Genomic DNA, 19,248 nt, shown 5'->3' on the forward strand with positions numbered 1-19,248 from the left:
CCGAAAATTCTTACATTCATCTGGAAGAAGTCTCACCCTCTCTTCCCACACCCTGCCCCTGGGAGTTGGGGGGAGAGGGAGTTGGGTGGGTGTGTAGGACCCTGGGGTGAAGTCCCATCCTTCGGGCTAAGCGAGGGCCTGCCCTGGACCGGAGAGAAGCCGATTGACCGGCCCCGTGTCTCCCCGCCCCGGAAGGCCCGCGGTTGCGGGGAGGCCCCTGGACTCTGGTCCCGCCCCGCCCCGCCCGGGAGGCCCCGCCCCTCCCCGGCCCCGCCCCTCCTCGGCCCCACCCCTCAGAGGAGCCCCCGCGGCCCCGCCCACCAGCGCCCGAAGCCCCGCCCCCTCGGCCCCGCCCACCAGCGCCCGGAGGCCCCGCCCCTCCTCGACCCGCCCACCAGAGCCCCGAGGCCCCGCCCCTCCCCGGCCCCGCCCACCAGCGCGCCCGCCCCTCCGCGCTCCCCCGACGCCCGTGGTCCCGCACGTCGGCCTCCATGTTTTCTCGCGCGGGCCTGGCCGCACTGCCCCAGCTTCTCCGCGCTCTCCGGCCTGCTCCTGTCGCCGCCATGAGCACTGGCACCTTCGTCGTGTCGCAGCCGCTCAACTACCGCGGCGGGGCCCGCGTGGAGCCGGCGGACGCCTCGGGCACCGAGAAGGCGTTCGAACCGGCCACAGGTAACGGGCCGCACAGGTGGGGCGGGCACAGCTGGTGCGTGGCCGGGGGCGCGGCGGGCGGGACCGCGGCCGGACAACCCGCGCAGCCCGGCTGCGGGCGCCGTGGGAGCCCCGGGGCCGGAGGGGGGGCCGGGGGCCGGGCAGCGTCGGGGCGCCGGGGTCGCCGCTCCCTGCGGGTCGGGATCTGCGCGCGGGCCGGGGCGGGAGGGGCCGCGCCGGGAGGCCCTGCCTTTGCCCCGCGGACGGACGGCGGCAGGGGGTTGGGTTTGCCGGGGTCGTGGGGACTGGAGGGTTTAGGACGGACGGTCCCACGAAGCCTCGGTGCGGTTTCATCAGCTGGAAGAGGCCCCGGACCCACCCTGGCCTTCTCCCGGGGGGGCCAGCCTGTCGGCCCCTCCCCGTAATGTACAAAGGAAAGAAAGGTGGCCCTCCCTTGACTTACCTGCCCCGTGCGCCGTCCCCGGGCACTGCCTTCTCTAACCGGGCCTTCGCGTGTGTTCCGGCCGCGAACACGTCCCGGCAGAAACGGAGCCCCGGGAGGGAGGACGAAGGCCTTGGCCGACTTCGTGGTGGGGGTCGGTCCCCGCCCTGGGACAGGGGTCTAGAAAAGGGATCGTTCCATGTTCTGCCCCAGAATACGGATAGGGGATAAGGTTGGAGGAAGAAAAGGAGAGTGCAGTTTTCTTTTTATATATATATTCGTGAAAAAAAGTGTTTCTTGCTGTTAGGGACATGGTTTCCTGACCCTGCTGTTTGTGCACCGTATTCATCCAGTGTTGGTAGTATGAGATAACTTGCATAGAACATAGACCGGGGATTTAAGATCAGAGTTCGTAACCCAGGAGACTGAGTACTTTCCACTTGGATTTCGCAAGATCCCTGAGATTCTCAAACATGGTTAAGGAACATTGCAAAAGAATTGCTAGGAAGTTGATGTTAGTAAACCCAGCTGTAAAGTAGAGGGGGGAAGGGTTTTTAACTAACCTTTGGGGCAAGGGACATGATCTCTAATTCTGTGAAGTGATTGAGGACATTTTCCTAGAGAGAAGTCTGCAACTGTTACTGGACTCTTAAAGGGGTCAGTGACCCCCAACAAGAGTTAAGAACTGCTGGTGTAGGTGTGGTCACGGAATCAAACCATACTGAGAAACAAGAAGGGGGTCACTGAGAGGCAGTCTGAATACATACTGCTTTATCTAAATGTGTGGCAGCGGTGTGAGCTAACACAGCCTTTCCCTGTCTTCACAGGCCGAGTGATAGCTACTTTCACGTGCTCGGGAGAAAAGGAGGTCAATTTGGCTGTTGAAGACGCAAAGGCTGCCTTTAAAATATGGAGGAAAAAGTCAGGCATGGAGCGTGGTCGAGTCCTCTTGGAGGCCGCCAGGATAATAAGGGTATGTCGTCGTTCATTCTCTTCCAGAAAAGGTCTCTTGCAGTGCTCTGAGGGCTCTGGGGATGAGTTGCAGTTAGATTTTGGTGCACTGTTAGGTTATGTGAAATCAAACAGCGTTTGCACCTGCCCCCCTTGGTGTATAAAACAAGCTTTCATCCAGTGATTTCTGTCTGGACCTTGGCTCTTTGCGACATTTCCAGTGGTGGATTTTCTTTTCCTTCTTTGTTTGTGTTATAATATAACGTATCCTTGGCAGCTTGCCTCCTTTTCTTTATAGCTATGTGCACTTTTTTCTCTTTTTCTCTGATGACTCTTTAGTCTGTCTTCCTTTTTCAGATTTATTTTCTGCCTTAATTGCCTGGGAAAATTTCACAGATTCATAGATGTTCCTCTCTTAAGAAACAAGCAGAGACTCGGCTTGTACAGGAGCTGCTGGAGAGAGAGCTTACTCGTTAAGCAGGTGTTAGCTCCAGGGTTAAGGGGCAACAGTGGTCACCAGGTTCCACGAGGTTCCTTACCCTGGAATGTAAGCACGTTTGTCCAGGAACAGGAAGTGGAAAGCTTTCTATCTCTACCTGTCTCCAGAGGGCTCTATCTTAAGGGAGACTCTGCCTCCCAAGGCCTTCCCTTTTCCATCAGCTTGTCAATGTCCTGTGCTCAGAAAGGTGGTCCAGAATATTCATGGAGCGTTTTCTCCCAGCACAGTCTTTTCCCCTGTTGTTAAAAATGTATTTTTAGGGGAAGTAGGTACCTCCTGCTGGGCTCCTGGCTGTGCTGCTCCTGCCGCTGAGGCGCCTTCACAGGAGATCAGTGCAAGACTGAATAAGAAAAAAAAACAGTTTATTCCTTCTAAGCCATGGCATATCAATTATACAGAAATACCACTTTGGGAAACAGTCTTTAGGAAAGCCTCGATGAGCTCATACAGTCTCAACAGATCACCCCCCAACTTGCCCTTCAAGTTCTACTTCAGTTTGATAAGGCTATAAATTCAGCATTGGCTCAGAGGGTCAGGAACAGAGTCAATTTCAGGGGCTCTCTAAATACGTACAGATTCTGCGATAATGTGTGGACTTTTGTATTGAATGATGTTGAATTCAGAGAGGTGACAGAACTTATTAAAGTGGATAAAGTGAAAATTGTAGCCTGTGATGGTAAAAATACTGGCTCCAATACTACAGAATGAATCAAAAAATGGCTTTTTTTATGCCGTCTTCTGTCATTATTCATCACTTTTTAAAGAGAAGCATAGAAGAGACTTTTTTTTATTTATTCTAGGACTGCAAAAATGACTACACTGTGCTATACTATCAGAGAATCCAGTAGAAAGAAGCTTATAACTCTAGCCTCTTACATTACCTTTATTATACAGCATGAAGAAACAGAACTTTTTTTAATGACAAATCAAATGTTGTTGCCTTCCTAATGACATTCTTTAATAAACTCATTTTAAAACTCAAAAAAAAAATGTATTTTTAATTTGATAGACCAAAAGCGATAACTCAAAGCCGATCATTTATTATTTTATCTTTCAGTTTTTTGGAGTGCATAAGCATTTAGGGTTGTTGTGTTTTCTTAAGAATTGGCCCCTTTGTCATTATGAAATGACATTTTTTTATGCTGAATAATTTCTAATATTTGCTCTGAAATAGACTCTAATGTTAATTTTTTTCCATTTAATTCCTCCTCCCACATCCTGTACTATCTCTGTATTATTTTATTAGTCAAAAATATATTGTTACTTTTCTGTAAAGCTTCTGTAAAGCTCATGTCCTGGACCTGCCTTACCCAAAATTATTCTGTAACTGACTAGATCCCACCCTCACCTCAGCCTACAACCACAGCTCTGTTATTTCCTTTAGTGATTTTTCTAGTGAATCCACATCTGCAGTTCTTTGCCTCTTCCATTTTTTTACTCCACAGTCCATTAACTTTTTAAAAAAATTTTAAAATAAGGTAAATACATGCAAAGTATTAAACCGGCAAAAGTGAAATGCTGTTGGCTACTGTGTTCGAACAGGAGTAGGCAGACAGGACGTAATCTTGACAATTGCTGCAAAGCCCTGGAATATTTCCTAAGAATAGGAAGTTTTATTCTCTGGAGATATATTTTGTAAACAATGGACAGGCAGTTAGCTGTGAGGACTGTTTCAAGGTTTCAACGCTCAGAAAAAATTCAATTTATTGGCTGGCCTTTAGAGATTTTTTCCTGTATTATTCCACCATTCTCTACTCACCCAAGAAAGGTTATTCCTAAAAGATCATTCTTAAAAGATCCATTCCTATCGGATTATCCAAAACTGTCCCTGACCAAACCAGTGAGCAGTCCGAGCGGATTTCCAGTGAGAGCGCACACTGACGAGTGAGCGGATCTTACGTCCTGCTCAGGACCTAGCCCCCCTCTGGCATTCTAGAAATGAAGTTCCGGCCACTCGTGGTTGACCAAGACTTCGGAAGGAAAACTGTTTCGTGGTAATCATACCCAACAACCCAAGAGCGAGGGTCGTTTATGAAGAACTGACACTTGTCCTCCTAGGTTCCCTCTTTCCAGTATCTGTGCAACTGAGAAACAAGTTGTTAAAAGATGGTTTTGGTGAGTATAGAATCAGGGAAAGAGAAGGTGAATTGTCGGGTTAGAAGACAGTTTAGACCACGTTTCAATATGAACAAATTATCCTTTTGGAAGGAACATTCTGTTCTGTAATTGCAATATTTATGTAGACCTTGCTAACTTCCTCTTTCAGAAGTAAGGTCCTTGGAGGCAGAGGCTGAATCTGCACCTTTTTTCTTAGTAATGGGTGGGGAGTGGATGGACCAAAGCACCGCATGCCTCTGGTCTCATAGAAACAACCTGGCCAGACGTCACTGTCGGGCTGTCTTTTCTGTGTCCCCTATTGAGTCTCAGATTCCTCCTCCCGTCTTTCCCGAGACCCGTTCTGCGGATAGATGCCCGTGCCAGTCTCTGCTGTCCTTTCATTTTGCCTTAGCGCTCAGCCTCGCTGCTCAGCAGTTTTAAGAAGACAGTGCTGCTGCTTGTCAGTTGTTTGCCTTCTCTTTTATGTATGTTCAGATACAGACCCTACTGTTTATTTTAAATTGGACCCATATTAGCAAATACCTCTTTCTTACGTGTTTAATTCTTTCCTCCTCTTTTTGCCTGTTCTTTCATCTTCTTTGGGGAGACAGAAAGCATTATTTAGCTTTTCTTTTCAGGTCCAATTTCCCAAACCTTTCCGTTCATCCCTGAGCCATCTCGAGCATGTTTTAGCTGTATAGGCTACTCTGGAAACAGTAGTCGGAGAGAATTGATGAGTCTGAGCATGAGAAGATAATGTTGCTTTTCTTTCCAGGCATGCTCATGACCTTTTAACTGCCAGTTGTGTGTCTGGCTATTTTGTATAATTTTCCTAAGGTCTGTTCTCTCCTACTATGTACATTCAGATCCATGCACACATGTATATATATATATATATATTTATGCATGTATGCATACATCATATTTACTTCTCAAAACATTCCTTTTCATACTGAGCTTGAAATGAGGTATTGGTCTTAGATCCATGACAATGAACTCGATGGGGAGCACAGGGCTGCTGTTCAGCAATCAGCTTTTATCTCTTCCCAGTGTAACACTGCCACTCCTTTTCTTTTCTTTTTTAAGGAGGGAACAGCTCACAGTGGCCCATGCGGGGATTGAACCTGCAACCTTGGCGTGATTCGCACCACACGCTAACCAACTGAGCTAACCGGCCGCCCCCTATTTTCATTTCAATAAGAGCTGTTTCTATTGGTAAAAACCGCGCAGTGTATTCTGTTTGAGTGCTGACTATGCTGTGGTGCTGGGAACAGTCTTCAGTCTCGCCTCCCGTTTTCCCGCAGGAACGGAAGGATGAGATCGCCACCATGGAGACCATCAACAACGGGAAGTCCATCTTTGAGGCGCGCTTGGACATTGACACTTCATGGCAGTGCCTGGAGTACTACGCGGGCTTGGCCGGGTCAATGGCCGGTAAGCCCTCGCCCGGCCTCTGACCTGCTGGCAGGGAGGCGGAGGCGGAGCCTGGTGTGAAGGGCAAAGATTTCGGGGTTGAGACAGGCCTGGGTTAAAACCCTGGGCTTGTCACTGCTCTGGGGACCTGAGAAGTGCTTCATCTTTCCTCAGTTAGACTGCAGAGGCTGCCCCTCACCCCCTCCTGATTATCTTAGCCTTAAATGAGATGCCGTGTGTGACCACCTCACCTGGTGCCTGAGCTCAGGCCACGTTGTGGACAAACCAGTTCCTGCACGAGGCAGAAAGCGTCAGAGTTACTACTTTTACTTACTTAGCAAAAAACGTTCTTTGTTACGAAGTTCATGTCCATTCACTTGGGTGGTTTAGCAGAGCCTGGGGTTTTGGGGGCCTCAGACCCTCCCGCGCTGAGTCTCCCCTCATTTCATTTCCTCTAAGTGACCTGGATGTCCAGTAAATTTTAGAGGCCGTACTAAGTTGGAGGAGCATGGGTTTGAAGGTAGACAGGATTCTTTATGTGAAGAGAATATGCAGAAGCTGTGTGAGAATACCGAGAGTGGACGAGAGCGTGGACGTGGGGGCCTGTGTGCTGGGAGGTGCTGGGAGGCTGGTGGAGAGAGGTGAGTGCAGGTGTCGGTGGCGTCTTGGGAAGAGCAGGCCCGCATTCTTCTTTCCTCCCGTTTCCCCGTAGGTGAACATATCCAGCTCCCAGGCGGGTCCTTCGGTTATACCAGGAGAGAGCCGCTGGGCGTGTGCGTGGGCATAGGCGCGTGGAACTACCCCTTTCAGATTGCCTCCTGGAAGTCGGCTCCCGCTTTAGCTTGTGGTGAGAACGAATTGTTCGTCCCCTGTGAGACTTGGTTCCCACTCCCCACCCTCCTCCCGTCCCTGTCCCTATCACCCTCCCCCCCTCTCTCCATGATGGGTATCAGCTTGCAGGGGGTTGCCGTCTGGTCCCACCTGTGATGGATGTAAGGCGCATGTCAGCCTGCAGGTGCGGTGCTAACGGGGATGCAGAGCCAAGCAGTTCATGTTTGAGCTCGCTCCTGCCGGCTCACAAGCTCGCGCCCGTGAACTCTTCTTGTGTCCCCTCACCCCTAGTCCGGTCCTCAGAGGGTCACCCTCCTTAAGAGTCTTTCTGTGTGTGTGTTGGGCTTGGCAGGTAATGCCATGGTCTTCAAGCCCTCTCCCTTCACGCCCGTGTCCGCGCTGCTGCTGGCTGAGGTCTACACCGAGGCTGGGGCGCCCCCCGGCCTCTTCAACGTGGTGCAGGGAGGGGCCGCTACGGGCCAGTTTCTGTGTCAGCACCGCGACGTGGCCAAGGTCTCGTTCACTGGCAGCGTGCCCACTGGCACGAAGGTGAGATAAGTCCAGTCCAGGTTAACAGGAATGGCATCTAGGTGTGGGCGTCAGGAGGCTGTGGGTGTCACCTGGCCGAGGGGAGGGGCGTGCCCTCAGGTGATGACAACGGCAGGCTGGTGTTGGGCCGGTGGGGACGGAAGTCATCACCTCCTGGGGCTGAGGGGCGGGCCCTGGGCTGCCCTTGTGTGGCTTGGTGACTTAACCCACGCCCAGCAGCCCCGTCAGAAGAGAGGGTATTGTCTCAGTGTATTTCAGATTGATTGTTTTGACCTTCATTTGTGCTCTGAGCTCTCTCAGCCTGGACCACAGGAACAGTGACACGCAGTTTCTGCCCATGACAGTTAAGGGAATTGACATTGTTTTGAACATGCATTCCCTCTTCAGGATGTCACGTGCAGTTCTGTGGATTCTCTCCCGTGTTCTCGAGAAGAATATTTAAATAGACGGTGGCAGAGTATATTGAGAAGAACAGGCTGTGTAGTTACGACTTTGAGGTCTAGAGTCTGGTTCCCCCCACGTAATCGCATTTCTGTTAAAGTTCCGAGTGCTTTGGTTTTTGTCCCGAAAGATCATGGAGATGTCAGCGAAAGGAGTCAAACCTGTTACCTTGGAACTTGGGGGCAAGTCTCCCCTGATCGTCTTCTCAGACTGTGACATGGAGAACGCTGTGAAGGGAGCGCTGATGGCCAACTTCCTCACGCAAGGCGAGGTGCGTGCCTGTCCCTGGGAACGGCTGGAAGGCGGCCTCCGCCCCTTAGCTGCCAGCGCATTGTAGAAAGGCTTGGGTTTGGAAATGATTTCAGACTTACAGAGAAGTGGCCCAGGTGGTACCAAGACGTCCCATGTGCCTTTGAGCCAGGTTCTTCACACGCCCACGTTTTATCCCATTTACTTTATCCTTCTGCCTGTCTGTCCATACATATGCATGTTATTGTTCTGAACTGTTTGAAAGTGGTGGCCATAAGACCCCTAACCTCTGCATTCCTGAGTGTGTGTCCTAAAAACAAGAGCTTTCTCCTACGTGAACACAGAACACTTAGTGAAACCCTCACTCACATTTTGCCATTTGTTTAATTAATGTCCTTTTAGCAAAAGAAAATGATGTTTTTCCCTGGTCCGAGATCTAATCCAGGAAGCGGCGTTGGGTTTGGCTGTCATGGCTCTTTCATCTCCTTCAATCTGGGACAGTTCTTCAGTCATTCTTATCTTTCGGGACGTTGACATTTTTGAGGAATACAGGCCATTGATTTGTGGAATGTCCCTCAGTCTGGGTCTGCCTGGTTCCTTTTGATTAGAGTAGATTATACATTTTTGGCAAAAAACAAAACAGAACAGAAAAATGCCCCAGAAGTGAAGTTTCGTCCTTCTCAGTACAGTGAACCTGGATCACTTGCTGCAGGTGGCTGTTCACTGGAGAGTTGCTGTTTCTTCGTGGTTACTGTCACGTAGGAGACAGTGTGAGACTGTCCTGTGTCCCGTCAGACTTGCAGCCCCCAGGTTTAGCACCCTTTTGATTTTTGCTGGAAAGTTTTTTATTACGATGGCCACCAAATGGTGGTTTTCCAATTCTGTTATTACTTCTGCATTATTTACTTCACTTTCTGCTGTAAGAAAGACCTTTTCCTACTCCTGTTTCTCATTCATTCATTTACATCCGCGTGGACCCATGGATTCTTACTCTGTGGGTTATAACCCATTACTCTCATTATGTATATTGATGCTAATCCCTGCAGGTGCGACGTGTGGGAGCGAGCCCCTTTCTGTGACCTTGTCATATGTCCTCATTAGTCCTTGAGCACTTTACTTCCTCGTACACATTGTGCTTCCCTAAGGAGCCCTGGTTCCATTTGGTGGTGAATGTTATTTAGAAACCAGGATCTGGTGCCAGCTAGACTCGTGCTCGTGGGGTGTCACTGCTTCCAGGCCCCTCTCAGGCCGGAGCTAGGAGATACATGTTTCATATGTGTATGCGCGCACACACGCACGCACACGCACCCCTGTTTCTGGATGTGTCTATATGAGTACCCATGAGTTCATACGGGTATTTTCCATCATTCCAGTGCTACAGGGTTTGTTTCTCCTCCTCCCTTCCATGTTTGTGTAATTTTTTTCTTGGACAGAGAAATTTGGCTTCCATTATCCACAGTATATTTAATTGTTCTGTCCTACAATACATTTATAGTAAATTCAGATCTGTGAACTGTGAACAAATAAAACTTTTAACTCGAGTTCATATTTTTTTACAGTTCTTTTTGTCCTTAGCCTGAGGGCATACTTAAAATTCTGTGTTCAGAAGGTAATTGGATCACTTCTTCCTTTGCCCCCTGCTCAACGCTTAAGATATTCTTTTTAAGGAACAAGTTCACTGAGTTCTGTTTTATTTCATTTGAGGTTTATTTTCCCACATCCTTGCTGATCTGAAAATCTTTTAAATGTTTTAGGTGAACTACCAACATGGTTCTCAATGGCAGAATCTTACAAACAAGCCACAAGGACACATGAGTCCCCCTCTTCCTTCTGACAGGTTCCCATTCCCTCCTCCTTCCCACCCATTCCTCCCCGGAGGCAGCCTGCCTAATCCGTTTCTGATGTTTCATTCCCGCGTTTCTTTTATACACATGTGAGCAGACACTTGTGCATTACTTACTTCCCCGTCTTCCTTATGCACAGAACTTAGCATAGTAGAGGTACTCTTTGCACTTGCTTTCTCATCTAGTACATCCTGGAAATCACTCTGTTTTATTTCATTAGAACTCTTCATTTTTTTTTTTTTTTTTAACAGCTGCATAGTATAAGTCCTTGTGCAGCTGGCAGAGCTTTTCCAGCCGCTCTGTTGTGTGGACATTGCGGGTGTTTCCAGAGTTTTGTGAGCACAGACAGCACTGCAGGGACTAACCTGGGGGGTGTGCATTTTCATATCATTGGAGATACGTTTTCAGAGTCAATTCCTAGAAGTGGTAAATACTTATGTCAATTCCTTGTGGCTATTCTTTGTGGCAACACATATACACACAACATAAAATTCACCATTTTAACTACTTCTAGAATTATGGTAAAATGCAGATGACATAAAATTGGCCACGTTAATGTTTTTAAGGATACAGTTCAGTGGTATTAAGTACATTTGCCTTTTTGCGCAGCGGTCTCTACCATCCATCTCTAGAACTCTCTTCATCTTGCAAAAGTCAAACTGCCCCCATTAAACACTGACTGCCCTGCCCCCCGCCTCGCTTTATCATAAACGCAATGCCAGGAGCGCTGGGGCCCGTTTTGACTTTCTTCTCTAGTCTACTGTCCTGATAGCGTTTGAACAGTCTTTAGGTTCCCGTCTGTTGGGCGTCTAAATAGTCCTTGTCTGTGATGTTAGAGACAGACATTGGCCATGAGGTGACATGCTCAGGCCCTGAGTTCTTCACTGTTTTTACTCAGTCCCCCCCACTCTTACCCCTTGCTCTAAAATGTGCAGCCCGATTAAGCAGCTGACAAGAGGAAATAAAGGTCCCGAGGGTCATACGGATCTCAAGGGCCTTAAGAAAATCTAAACAAACACAGAAAGACAGAACTTCTATCGCCCAGGGCAGCTTGTACCATAGGGCGATGTGTCCACGGTCACATGGGGTAATATTTGTAAGTGGAACTGCCTTTACAAAAAGTATGGTGTCTTTCTTAAGTTTAAATCTGTTGGATTCCCTCCCTTTTCCTTTGTTCTTCTTGGTTCACTGATAAATGTGTGTTTGTCTTTTAGGTTTGCTGTAATGGCACCAGGGTATTTGTGCAGAAGGAAATTCTTGATAAATTTACAGAGCAAGTGGTAAAAGAGACCCAAAGGATAAAAATTGGGGATCCCCTGCGGGAAGATACCAGGATGGGTCCCCTCATCAACCGACCACACCTAGAGCGAGTCCTTGGCTTTGTTAAACTGGCAAAGGAGCAGGTGAGACGCCCGTGGGGTCAGGACAGGGCGGGATAGGGGGTGCCTGGCGCTGTACCATTGGGGGGGGGAGGCCTGCTCTGCTCTGCTCTGCACTTGGGTGGAGCCACTGAGTCCACATTTGTTCAGGATGCACCTCGGGGGCCCACGGGGGCTGTGTGCTGACAGTGTAACATACTGTCTTTATCTGTCTCTCGGCAGGGTGCTAAAGTGTTATGCGGAGGAGACCTGCATGTGCCTGCTGATGCCAAACTGAAGGGCGGATATTACATGACGCCTTGTGTGCTGAGTATGTTGGCTTCTTGTTGGCCTGCAAATGGTTTAAATTAATGAAAAGAATATACAATATGTGTACAGTGCAAGGCAAGGGTCGCAAACTGTGTCCCCCCACTACCCAGATTCCAGAAGTTCCTGTTACCTGTGTGCCCCTCCCCGGGACAACCATATGTTTTAGGTCACCGGGCACTTGGAGGGTCCACTTCTGTTGTTTTGGAAGCGAGGAGCTCGAAGAAATGAAAGTTCATGTTTGATTAAAAGTTGAGTAATGAATTCCATTTCTCAAGAAAGGTGGATAACAATGTGTCTGTCTCTGAACTCTTAAGTCATCAATGTCAAGAAAGGTGGATAACAATGTGTCTGTCTCTGAACTCTTAAGTCATCAATGTAGTAAAACCAATTTTCAGATAAATATTTACTTTTAAAACTGATATAACTTAATAATTTTTAGTACCTCATTTCAGTCTTAAGCACCTCTTGGTTTGGACAGTCAAGTAACGTGGTCATCCTTCTGTCCTTCCTTCCCTCCTACACAGAGACCATAGCTCTTTAATACATACCCTCAGATCGCCACGAGAGGGGGCGTTCCAGTGTGTAGTCACACTGCCATGTCGCACGGAAAATATTTTTTCTTTTAATTTTTTTCTTTTTTCTTTTTTATTGGGGAGTATTGGAGAACAGTGTGTTTCTCCAGGGCCCATCAGCTCCACGCCAAGTCGCTGTCCTTCAGTCTAGTTGTGGAGGGCGCAGCTCCTCCAAGCCCAGTTGCTGTTTTCAATTTTAGTTGCAGGGGGCACAGCCCACCATCCCATGTGGGAATTGAACCGGCAACCTTGTTGTTAAGAGCTGGTGCTCTAACCAACTGAGCCATCCAGATGCCCTGGAAATTGTTTAAAGCTGTGTATTTCACTGTTTACTGTGAACAAGAAGATGTTTTCAAGTGTCAGGAATAACAGTCCTTTTACTGACGTGATTTATTATACTATTTACAGCTAATTGCAGAGATGACATGACCTGTGTGAAAGAAGAGATCTTTGGACCAGTTATGTCCATTTTATCATTTGACACTGAAGCTGAGGTTCTGGAAAGAGCCAACGACACCACCTTTGGACTAGCCGCCGGTGTCTTCACCAGGTACGTCGGGTGGGGCACCCTGCCGGCTGCGAGGGTCGGGGGCTGCTGGGGCTGCTGGCTCTGCGTAGATGCGGGATCACTCTTACTGCCTCACGGAGTCTGCCCTCGCGGCGTTTTCATCAGCATTTTCTGTTTGTTCCAGGTGAAGTCAGCACATGGCAAAGGAGCATTTTGTACTTTGCCCTGAATGGCCAGAGAACTCTGCTCTTGAGTTTAAATTGAACTGTAAACTTGGTTGATGAAAGTTCTGTCCTTTTTCATCAATTTACTTAACACAGATATTGAAGGTGCTGATCTGTGTAAAGCATCGGATTAGATACCTATTGAACATTACATGTCCAGGAATTGAGAAACCTGGCCTCACATAAATACTGCGCAGTATTCAAAACCATGAATTTTAGTAACTTTATAGGAATTCCTCATTGGAGTGCCTTGTCGGCATTCTTTCTGCTGTTGCTTATAAGAGTGTTTCCAATTTCCAGTATTGTGAGTAATGTGATTAATATCTTCCTACTTAAACTTGAAGCACCATAAAAACAGTAAAAAGTGACTTCAGAGCAGAATTTCTTAGAAAATTAGAAAATTGCTTGATTAGTCTTTGGCAGCTGGAGGCGTTCTCTACGATTGCTTACCCCTTGTGTTGTGCTGTTCCTTTGGTGAGAAACAGGCTCCACTTTTTGTAGCATTGTGGTGGGGAACGTGGGAAGGAAGATTCTCGTCTCCCTGGAGGACCTGATATAGTAGCTGTTCTTCGAGCTCAAAAGAAAAGGTTGAGGAGCTAGTGCTGCTTTTTTTTTTTAAATAGACTGTATTTTTTAGAGTAATTTTAGGTTCACAGCAAAGCTGAGAAGAAGGGGCACAGATGCCCCGCCTGCCCCCTGCCCCCACGCGTGCACAGTCTCCCCACTATCTCCACCCCCACCGGAGGGAACCTTGGGTAGATGGTGAACCTACACGGACTTGTCATAACCACGCAGAGCACAGAGTTCACATGGGTTCACGCTCGGTAGCGTACATTCTCTGGGTTAGGACACGCGTGTGGACACGGGTCCATCATCCCGGCATCAGACAATAGCTGCAGGCCCTCAGGACTCATTGGCTGTCATGAATGGTGCTCCAGTGAGCGTCCCTGCAGGAGTCTGTGTGGCTACATGTTAGTTAGAACTGGCGGTCTGACTCTTCCTGCTGAGTGGTAGCCAGAGAAACTGAACAGCCGTGCGTTTTGTTCCTTCCCAGGGACATCCAGCGTGCCCACAGAGTGGCAGCCGAGCTCCAGGCTGGAGTGTGTTTCATCAACAACTACAACGTCAGCCCAGTGGAGCTGCCCTTCGGTGGCTACAAGAAGTCAGGTGAGGTGCTGAGAGTGGGTGGGCAGACCTGCCTCTGGGGTGTCGGTCATAGCTCGGTCCCCCCAGACCAGGTTCCTAAGTCTCTGTGTGTCTGAGCCACCTGGGAAAGCACACGGCTACTGGGCCTCCCCAGACCCACGCTGCCGGCAAGACAGACCAAGCATCTGAATTTGTTTGTTTTGAAGCTCTCCAGAAGGCTCCCACGTGTATGTAGCCTGGCTGGCTGAGAAAGGTGTGTCTGTGGGTAGTGACACTTTTCCACAGTCTGGTGGCTGGAAGAGTAAAACCGTTTCTCCAGAGGTCGCCCCCACAGGGTTCATTGTCCACTGCAGAGTTTTTACATCGGGTTACGTAGCGTCTCTAAAGTAATGTCTCAGAAAGCAGATGCTCATTTGTCTTCTTTATTATGCCAAATTAATAAACATCCCTTAAGGGAAGATTTAACAATCAATTGTTGTCATTGTCATTGCACCAGGTGGCAGATAGGAACTTTCCCTAAGCCGCTGCCCATTCATTTCATTTCCTCAGTAATCAGTCAGCCATGTGACCATAGCACGGCAGAACTGGAAGTCTCGTGTGTCAGGAGGGGTTGGAGGCATCAGGAATCGAGCTGCTACCCTGAGGGCCTCCCTTTGGAGTTTGTTGCCTCACATGCTCACTTGATTTCCCACGCTCTTCTTAGGGAAGTTGGTTTGGAGTTTGTAGAGGCGTCGTGCTAAGAGTCTGAGCCCTGGTCTCCTGACAGACGCTTAACGGCCCTCACAGGTGTTGGCAAACACAGGCCTGATGAATGCTGATGACACTGGCTGTGAATTTGACACTTCTCCTTGGTGTTCAGTCTTCTCCTGGCGTTCCATAATCATAGCCCCCAATCTTCCTCGTCCCTGTGGGTACCCCGGGGGCTGCACACCCAGACCCATGTGCAGAGTGGGACCCGGGGTGCTCTTTTGTTAGTACATCGGTGCTGGGAGAAGTCTGTTTGGAATCTGCAGCTTGGCCTCCATGGGGCCTCCTAGGCCAGCTTTCCCTTCCCCAAATCTGTCTTTTTGGGTCAGTGCCCAGGGTCACGCCTCCACGGGATGAGAGAAACAGAAAAATGGTCAGATGTGCACAGCAGCCCCCGGCCTACCACGTGCACCAGCCCGGTGCTCAGGATGTGGAAAGGCACAACAGACAGAGCCAGGGCCTTGCGTGTGTCCCCTTTGAAGGGTGCCCCCTGGAGACATGCGTTTGGGGCCTGGGCCTGGCCCTTGGGGGGCAGAGCCTACCTATGTCTGGGGCAGGGTGACAGAAAAGGCCACGCAGGGCATGCTGTCGCCTTCGCACGGAACCTCACCCACTGGCAGTTAGTTGAGCAGCGTCTCGGACGCCAGAGTGCACCTGAGTGGGCGGGGTGTAAACAGGACGGTGCACTTACAGATTCAGTGTAAGGAAGGCTAATGAACCTCTGGTGCAGAATCAAGTGTCAAAGGCATCAGGGCAATAGTTGTAGAGGTTTTGCTTTGACGCTTGAGGGGAAAGGCTGACCATTTGCAGACCTGAACCCGGAACAGTAGGTGCCGGAGGTGAAGATTCGTACTGTTCAGAAACGAGACCTGGCTCTTTCCCTGTCCCCACCCGCTCCGGCCAGTAAGGGGCTTCCCCACGCATCGCTCCACAGCTGATACGTGCATTTGGGGCCTTTATCCCAAACTTCGGTTCTGTGTTCTCCCTGCGGATAGGAAGTGCCTATGTCTGAAGGTCACTGTGACCTTTTAGACCATGGCGGTGATGGCTCATTGTCATCCCTTGTTTTCCTTTCAGGGTTTGGCAGAGAGAATGGCCGTGTGACAATTGAGTATTATTCACAACTAAAGACTGTGTGCGTGGAGATGGGTGATGTGGAATCTGTGTTTTGAAAACGTGCCGAGAACCCTGTCGACGTGGCCAGACTGCGGAGTGATGGAGATGGCCCTTGACAGGCAGTGCCTGGCACAGCATTTAAAACCAGGATTTGGTCATTTCGGAGAAGACAGTGGTCCAGCCTTACTCTTCGTCGCTCAGCATCTTCTGATGAAAATGTGCATAAGTGCCTTTAGATACCAATCAAGAAAGCTGTGATTTTCCTCAAAGCAGATTTCGGTGTGATCTTCAAAACGAGCCAGGAATGCACTTCTGGGGAAGGACGACGGGGGCCGGGACTGTGCTTCGTCCGTCCCCGATGGGCGCACGGCCTGCGCTCACTCTCTAGCTTACTTTAAAGAACGCATTCCTTGCCAGGCCCTGGTGGGCTCAGTGGAGATGGTTTCTGCCTAGGGACCGTGTTTAAGCTGCAGCCCCCTGTCACTCCATTGAGAAAGCTGACAGGATGGACGGAGAAGGCGTTCGATAACTGGGCAGATCAGTCTGTGTGAAGGTGAAGCCGCCAGAGAAAGCCCTGTTTCCCCCCGGGGCGCGGGAGAGGAACGGTCCCCAGAGCTTGCTGTCTGTGATACAGTTCCCTGTTCTATGTACCACTTACTTGTATGCCATGCAGTACACGGGAATTAAATAAATCACACTGTTCATCTTTGGGTTCACGTTTTTACACTAAACACCTCAGGGTTACACAGGACACGGTGGGGCCGAGCTTCTGACCTTCTCTGCAGTCAGTGCACGCGGCGGGCTGTAGTTGCTGTAACGGACTATTGATGGCCTTTGTACACTTCCAGGCCCCTCCAGCTTCTGCACCCTGATAGGTGGTGCCTGTCCCCGGAGAATGTCAGCTCTCGGTGGCTTCTCAGACAGTTGGGTCCTCACCCTGCCCTTCTCTTCCTTTCAGGGGAGTGGTTCGTATCTAATAGCTGTAGGAGTCAGGGTTTTCCAGAGAAACAACCAGTACAATGTTATCTTTCGATGTGTGTAAGAGATTTATCATGGGAATGGGCTCACGTGATTGTGGAGGCCGAGAAGGGCCACCATCTGCCATCCGCAGGCTGGAGACCCAGGAGGGCTGGGGTGTCCAGAGGCCTGAGAATGGGGAGCAGATGGCGAGAGCCTGAGGCCTGAGCCCAGAACCAGGAGTGCGCACGTCAGGGTGGAAGATGGATGTGCAGCTCGAGCAGAGTGAACCAGCCCTTGCCCTGCCCTTTGCTCTGTCTGGGCCCCGAGCACATAGACGCTGCCCGCCCACACTGGGGAGGGCCCTCTGCTTTGCTCTGCGCCACTTCAAATGCTGATCTCTTCCTGAAGCACCTCCCAGACACCCAGAAATAATGTTCCATCAGCCATCTGGGCATCACATAGCCCAGTCAAGATGACACAGAAAATGAACCATCCAGCCGCGGCCTTAGTGTCAGGTAAGGGGTGAATCGAATTATGTATTACGGTGGGCAGACACGGTGGTTGTAGAGGATGGGACCCACCGGATCAGCCCGCTCTGTGTCTGTTTGCACAAAGGGCACATGTGATCCAGAGCAAGGCCAGCAGAACAGGGCCCCGTGTGACTTACACAGTCTGCCTGCCGGGAGGAGACCATTGTCTGTGAAGAGAAAACAGCAGGGGAGGGACCCGACATTTGAATACTCACTGTTCTGCTGCATTTCATCCCCACACTAAGCACAAGAAAGGTATTTTCAGATGAAGGAACAGATTTGGGGAAGTCTTGGGCGGGTCACCCAGGTACGTGGGACTCTGCCTCGTGCATTCTGCTACCCTCCCCACTTTCTAGAACTTAATGCAGTGTACTAGTTCCTTGTGCTGCTGACCACAAATGACCACAGACTTGGGGACTTTAAAACAAGGCATTTACTCTGAAATGGTTTCATTGGGCAGAAGCCAGTGTTGGTGGGCCACACCCCCAACCCCCCAGGCTCTAGGAGATTTGTTCCTTTCCTTTTCCAGCTTCTAGGGTGGCTTTCCTTGCATGCCTGGCTCCTGGCCCGTTTCTCTTTAAAGACAACAGCTTAGCATCTTCACATCTCTGCTTCCACTGCCTTCTTCCTCACCGGACAGTCCAGGTATCGTAGAGAAGGGCATGAGGACAACTTGTGCAGAAGAGGGAGCTAGGACGTTGGGTCCCAAGCCCGCTGACTACGTGGCCCAAGACACACAACTCGGACGTCAATCAGTGACAGAGCAAACTCCGGAGACTGGAGATTCCATTAGGACGTCCCCCGGCAAATTAACACAGGTTGTGTTTTACAAGTGTCAAACCTGCCCTATGGCATCTTACTGAAGTTGAAGATAAACTTAACCATTGTTCTATCCTCCCCGCCTCCCTGCTCCCCCATACCAATGAATTTTCCATGGAAGCAGGAAACACATACCAACCATAGCCCGGGGGATGGATGGGGTGTCTCTTCCACTAGATTAGAGACGGCCACTCTGTGGGGCTGGGGCTGGGGGCATTGGTTTTCTTACTCTCTGCTAAATAGACTTGCTGCCTTAAATCCTGTCAGCTCACATTTGAATTCTTTCCCACGTGAAGCCAAGGACCCTCTTTTCGTGTAACAGTTTCCTTCTCCCTCCTTACAGGGACCCTCCTAACGACATTTAGGCCATCTGGATTGTCCACGATAATGTCTCATCTCAGCATCCGTAATCATCTCTGCAAACTCGGCCTCAGAAGGTCCCAGGACCTAGGACGCAGACATTTGGGGGGAGCGTTACTCAGCCCACCACACCCAGTAGCCCAGCCTGGTCCCAGGTGTGTCCCAGGTCATCAGCTATTGTGTTTCACAGGTTTATCTGAACAAACAACCTTGTTAATGAAGCATCTTAGAGGAATCTCATTTACAAAACACAAGGGAACACTGACTTACCGTGGAGGCCAGGCCTCCCTCTGATTTGGGAGAAGCTGTGACGCGTAGCTAAGTCCTCCTGGAACCCTTTTTTCTCTACTATTTTGAGAGTTAAAAAGCAGAAGGTACTCTTCTCTCTCTCCCTCATCTAATCTTATCTCCCAGAGGTAACTACTGTTAGCGTTTGGGTGCATGGTTTTCCTAGGCTGTTCTTAAAGGGGATAACTGCTAACTAACCCTGTACCTTGGAGCCTAAGGGGACAACCCAGCTGCTGACTTTCGATGCTGCTCCTCCCGCAGGTGGCTGCCGTCTCCCACACCTTGTCCGGGACCGAGCTGGCTGGGCCATGGCCTCCGGAGCC

At 49.8% G+C, this 19,248-nt stretch overlaps 1 protein-coding gene and 1 pseudogene across 2 annotated transcripts; both read left to right on the forward strand.

Annotated features, from left to right (window-relative positions):
• Nucleotides 1-458: 458 nt before the first annotated feature.
• On the forward strand, nucleotides 459-16,673 carry ALDH9A1 (aldehyde dehydrogenase 9 family member A1). Its single transcript, XM_081026414.1, has 11 exons — nucleotides 459-672; nucleotides 1,921-2,066; nucleotides 5,945-6,074; nucleotides 6,766-6,900; nucleotides 7,237-7,433; nucleotides 8,005-8,145; nucleotides 11,182-11,370; nucleotides 11,569-11,656; nucleotides 12,636-12,777; nucleotides 14,014-14,126; nucleotides 15,930-16,673. Exons 1-11 carry the CDS (start codon nucleotides 492-494, stop codon nucleotides 16,022-16,024), a joined length of 1,557 nt encoding a protein of 518 aa, XP_080882540.1. The 5' UTR covers nucleotides 459-491; the 3' UTR covers nucleotides 16,025-16,673.
• Nucleotides 2,860-3,350, forward strand: LOC308487757 (transcription initiation factor IIA subunit 2-like; annotated as a pseudogene). The gene has a single exon. The product of its transcript is annotated as a transcription initiation factor IIA subunit 2-like (transcript).
• Nucleotides 16,674-19,248: the final 2,575 nt, after the last annotated feature.

The sequence above is a fragment of the Rhinolophus hipposideros genome (assembly GCF_964194185.1).
Source record: "Rhinolophus hipposideros genome assembly, chromosome: 19".
In the NCBI taxonomy this organism is placed as follows: domain Eukaryota; kingdom Metazoa; phylum Chordata; class Mammalia; order Chiroptera; family Rhinolophidae; genus Rhinolophus; species Rhinolophus hipposideros.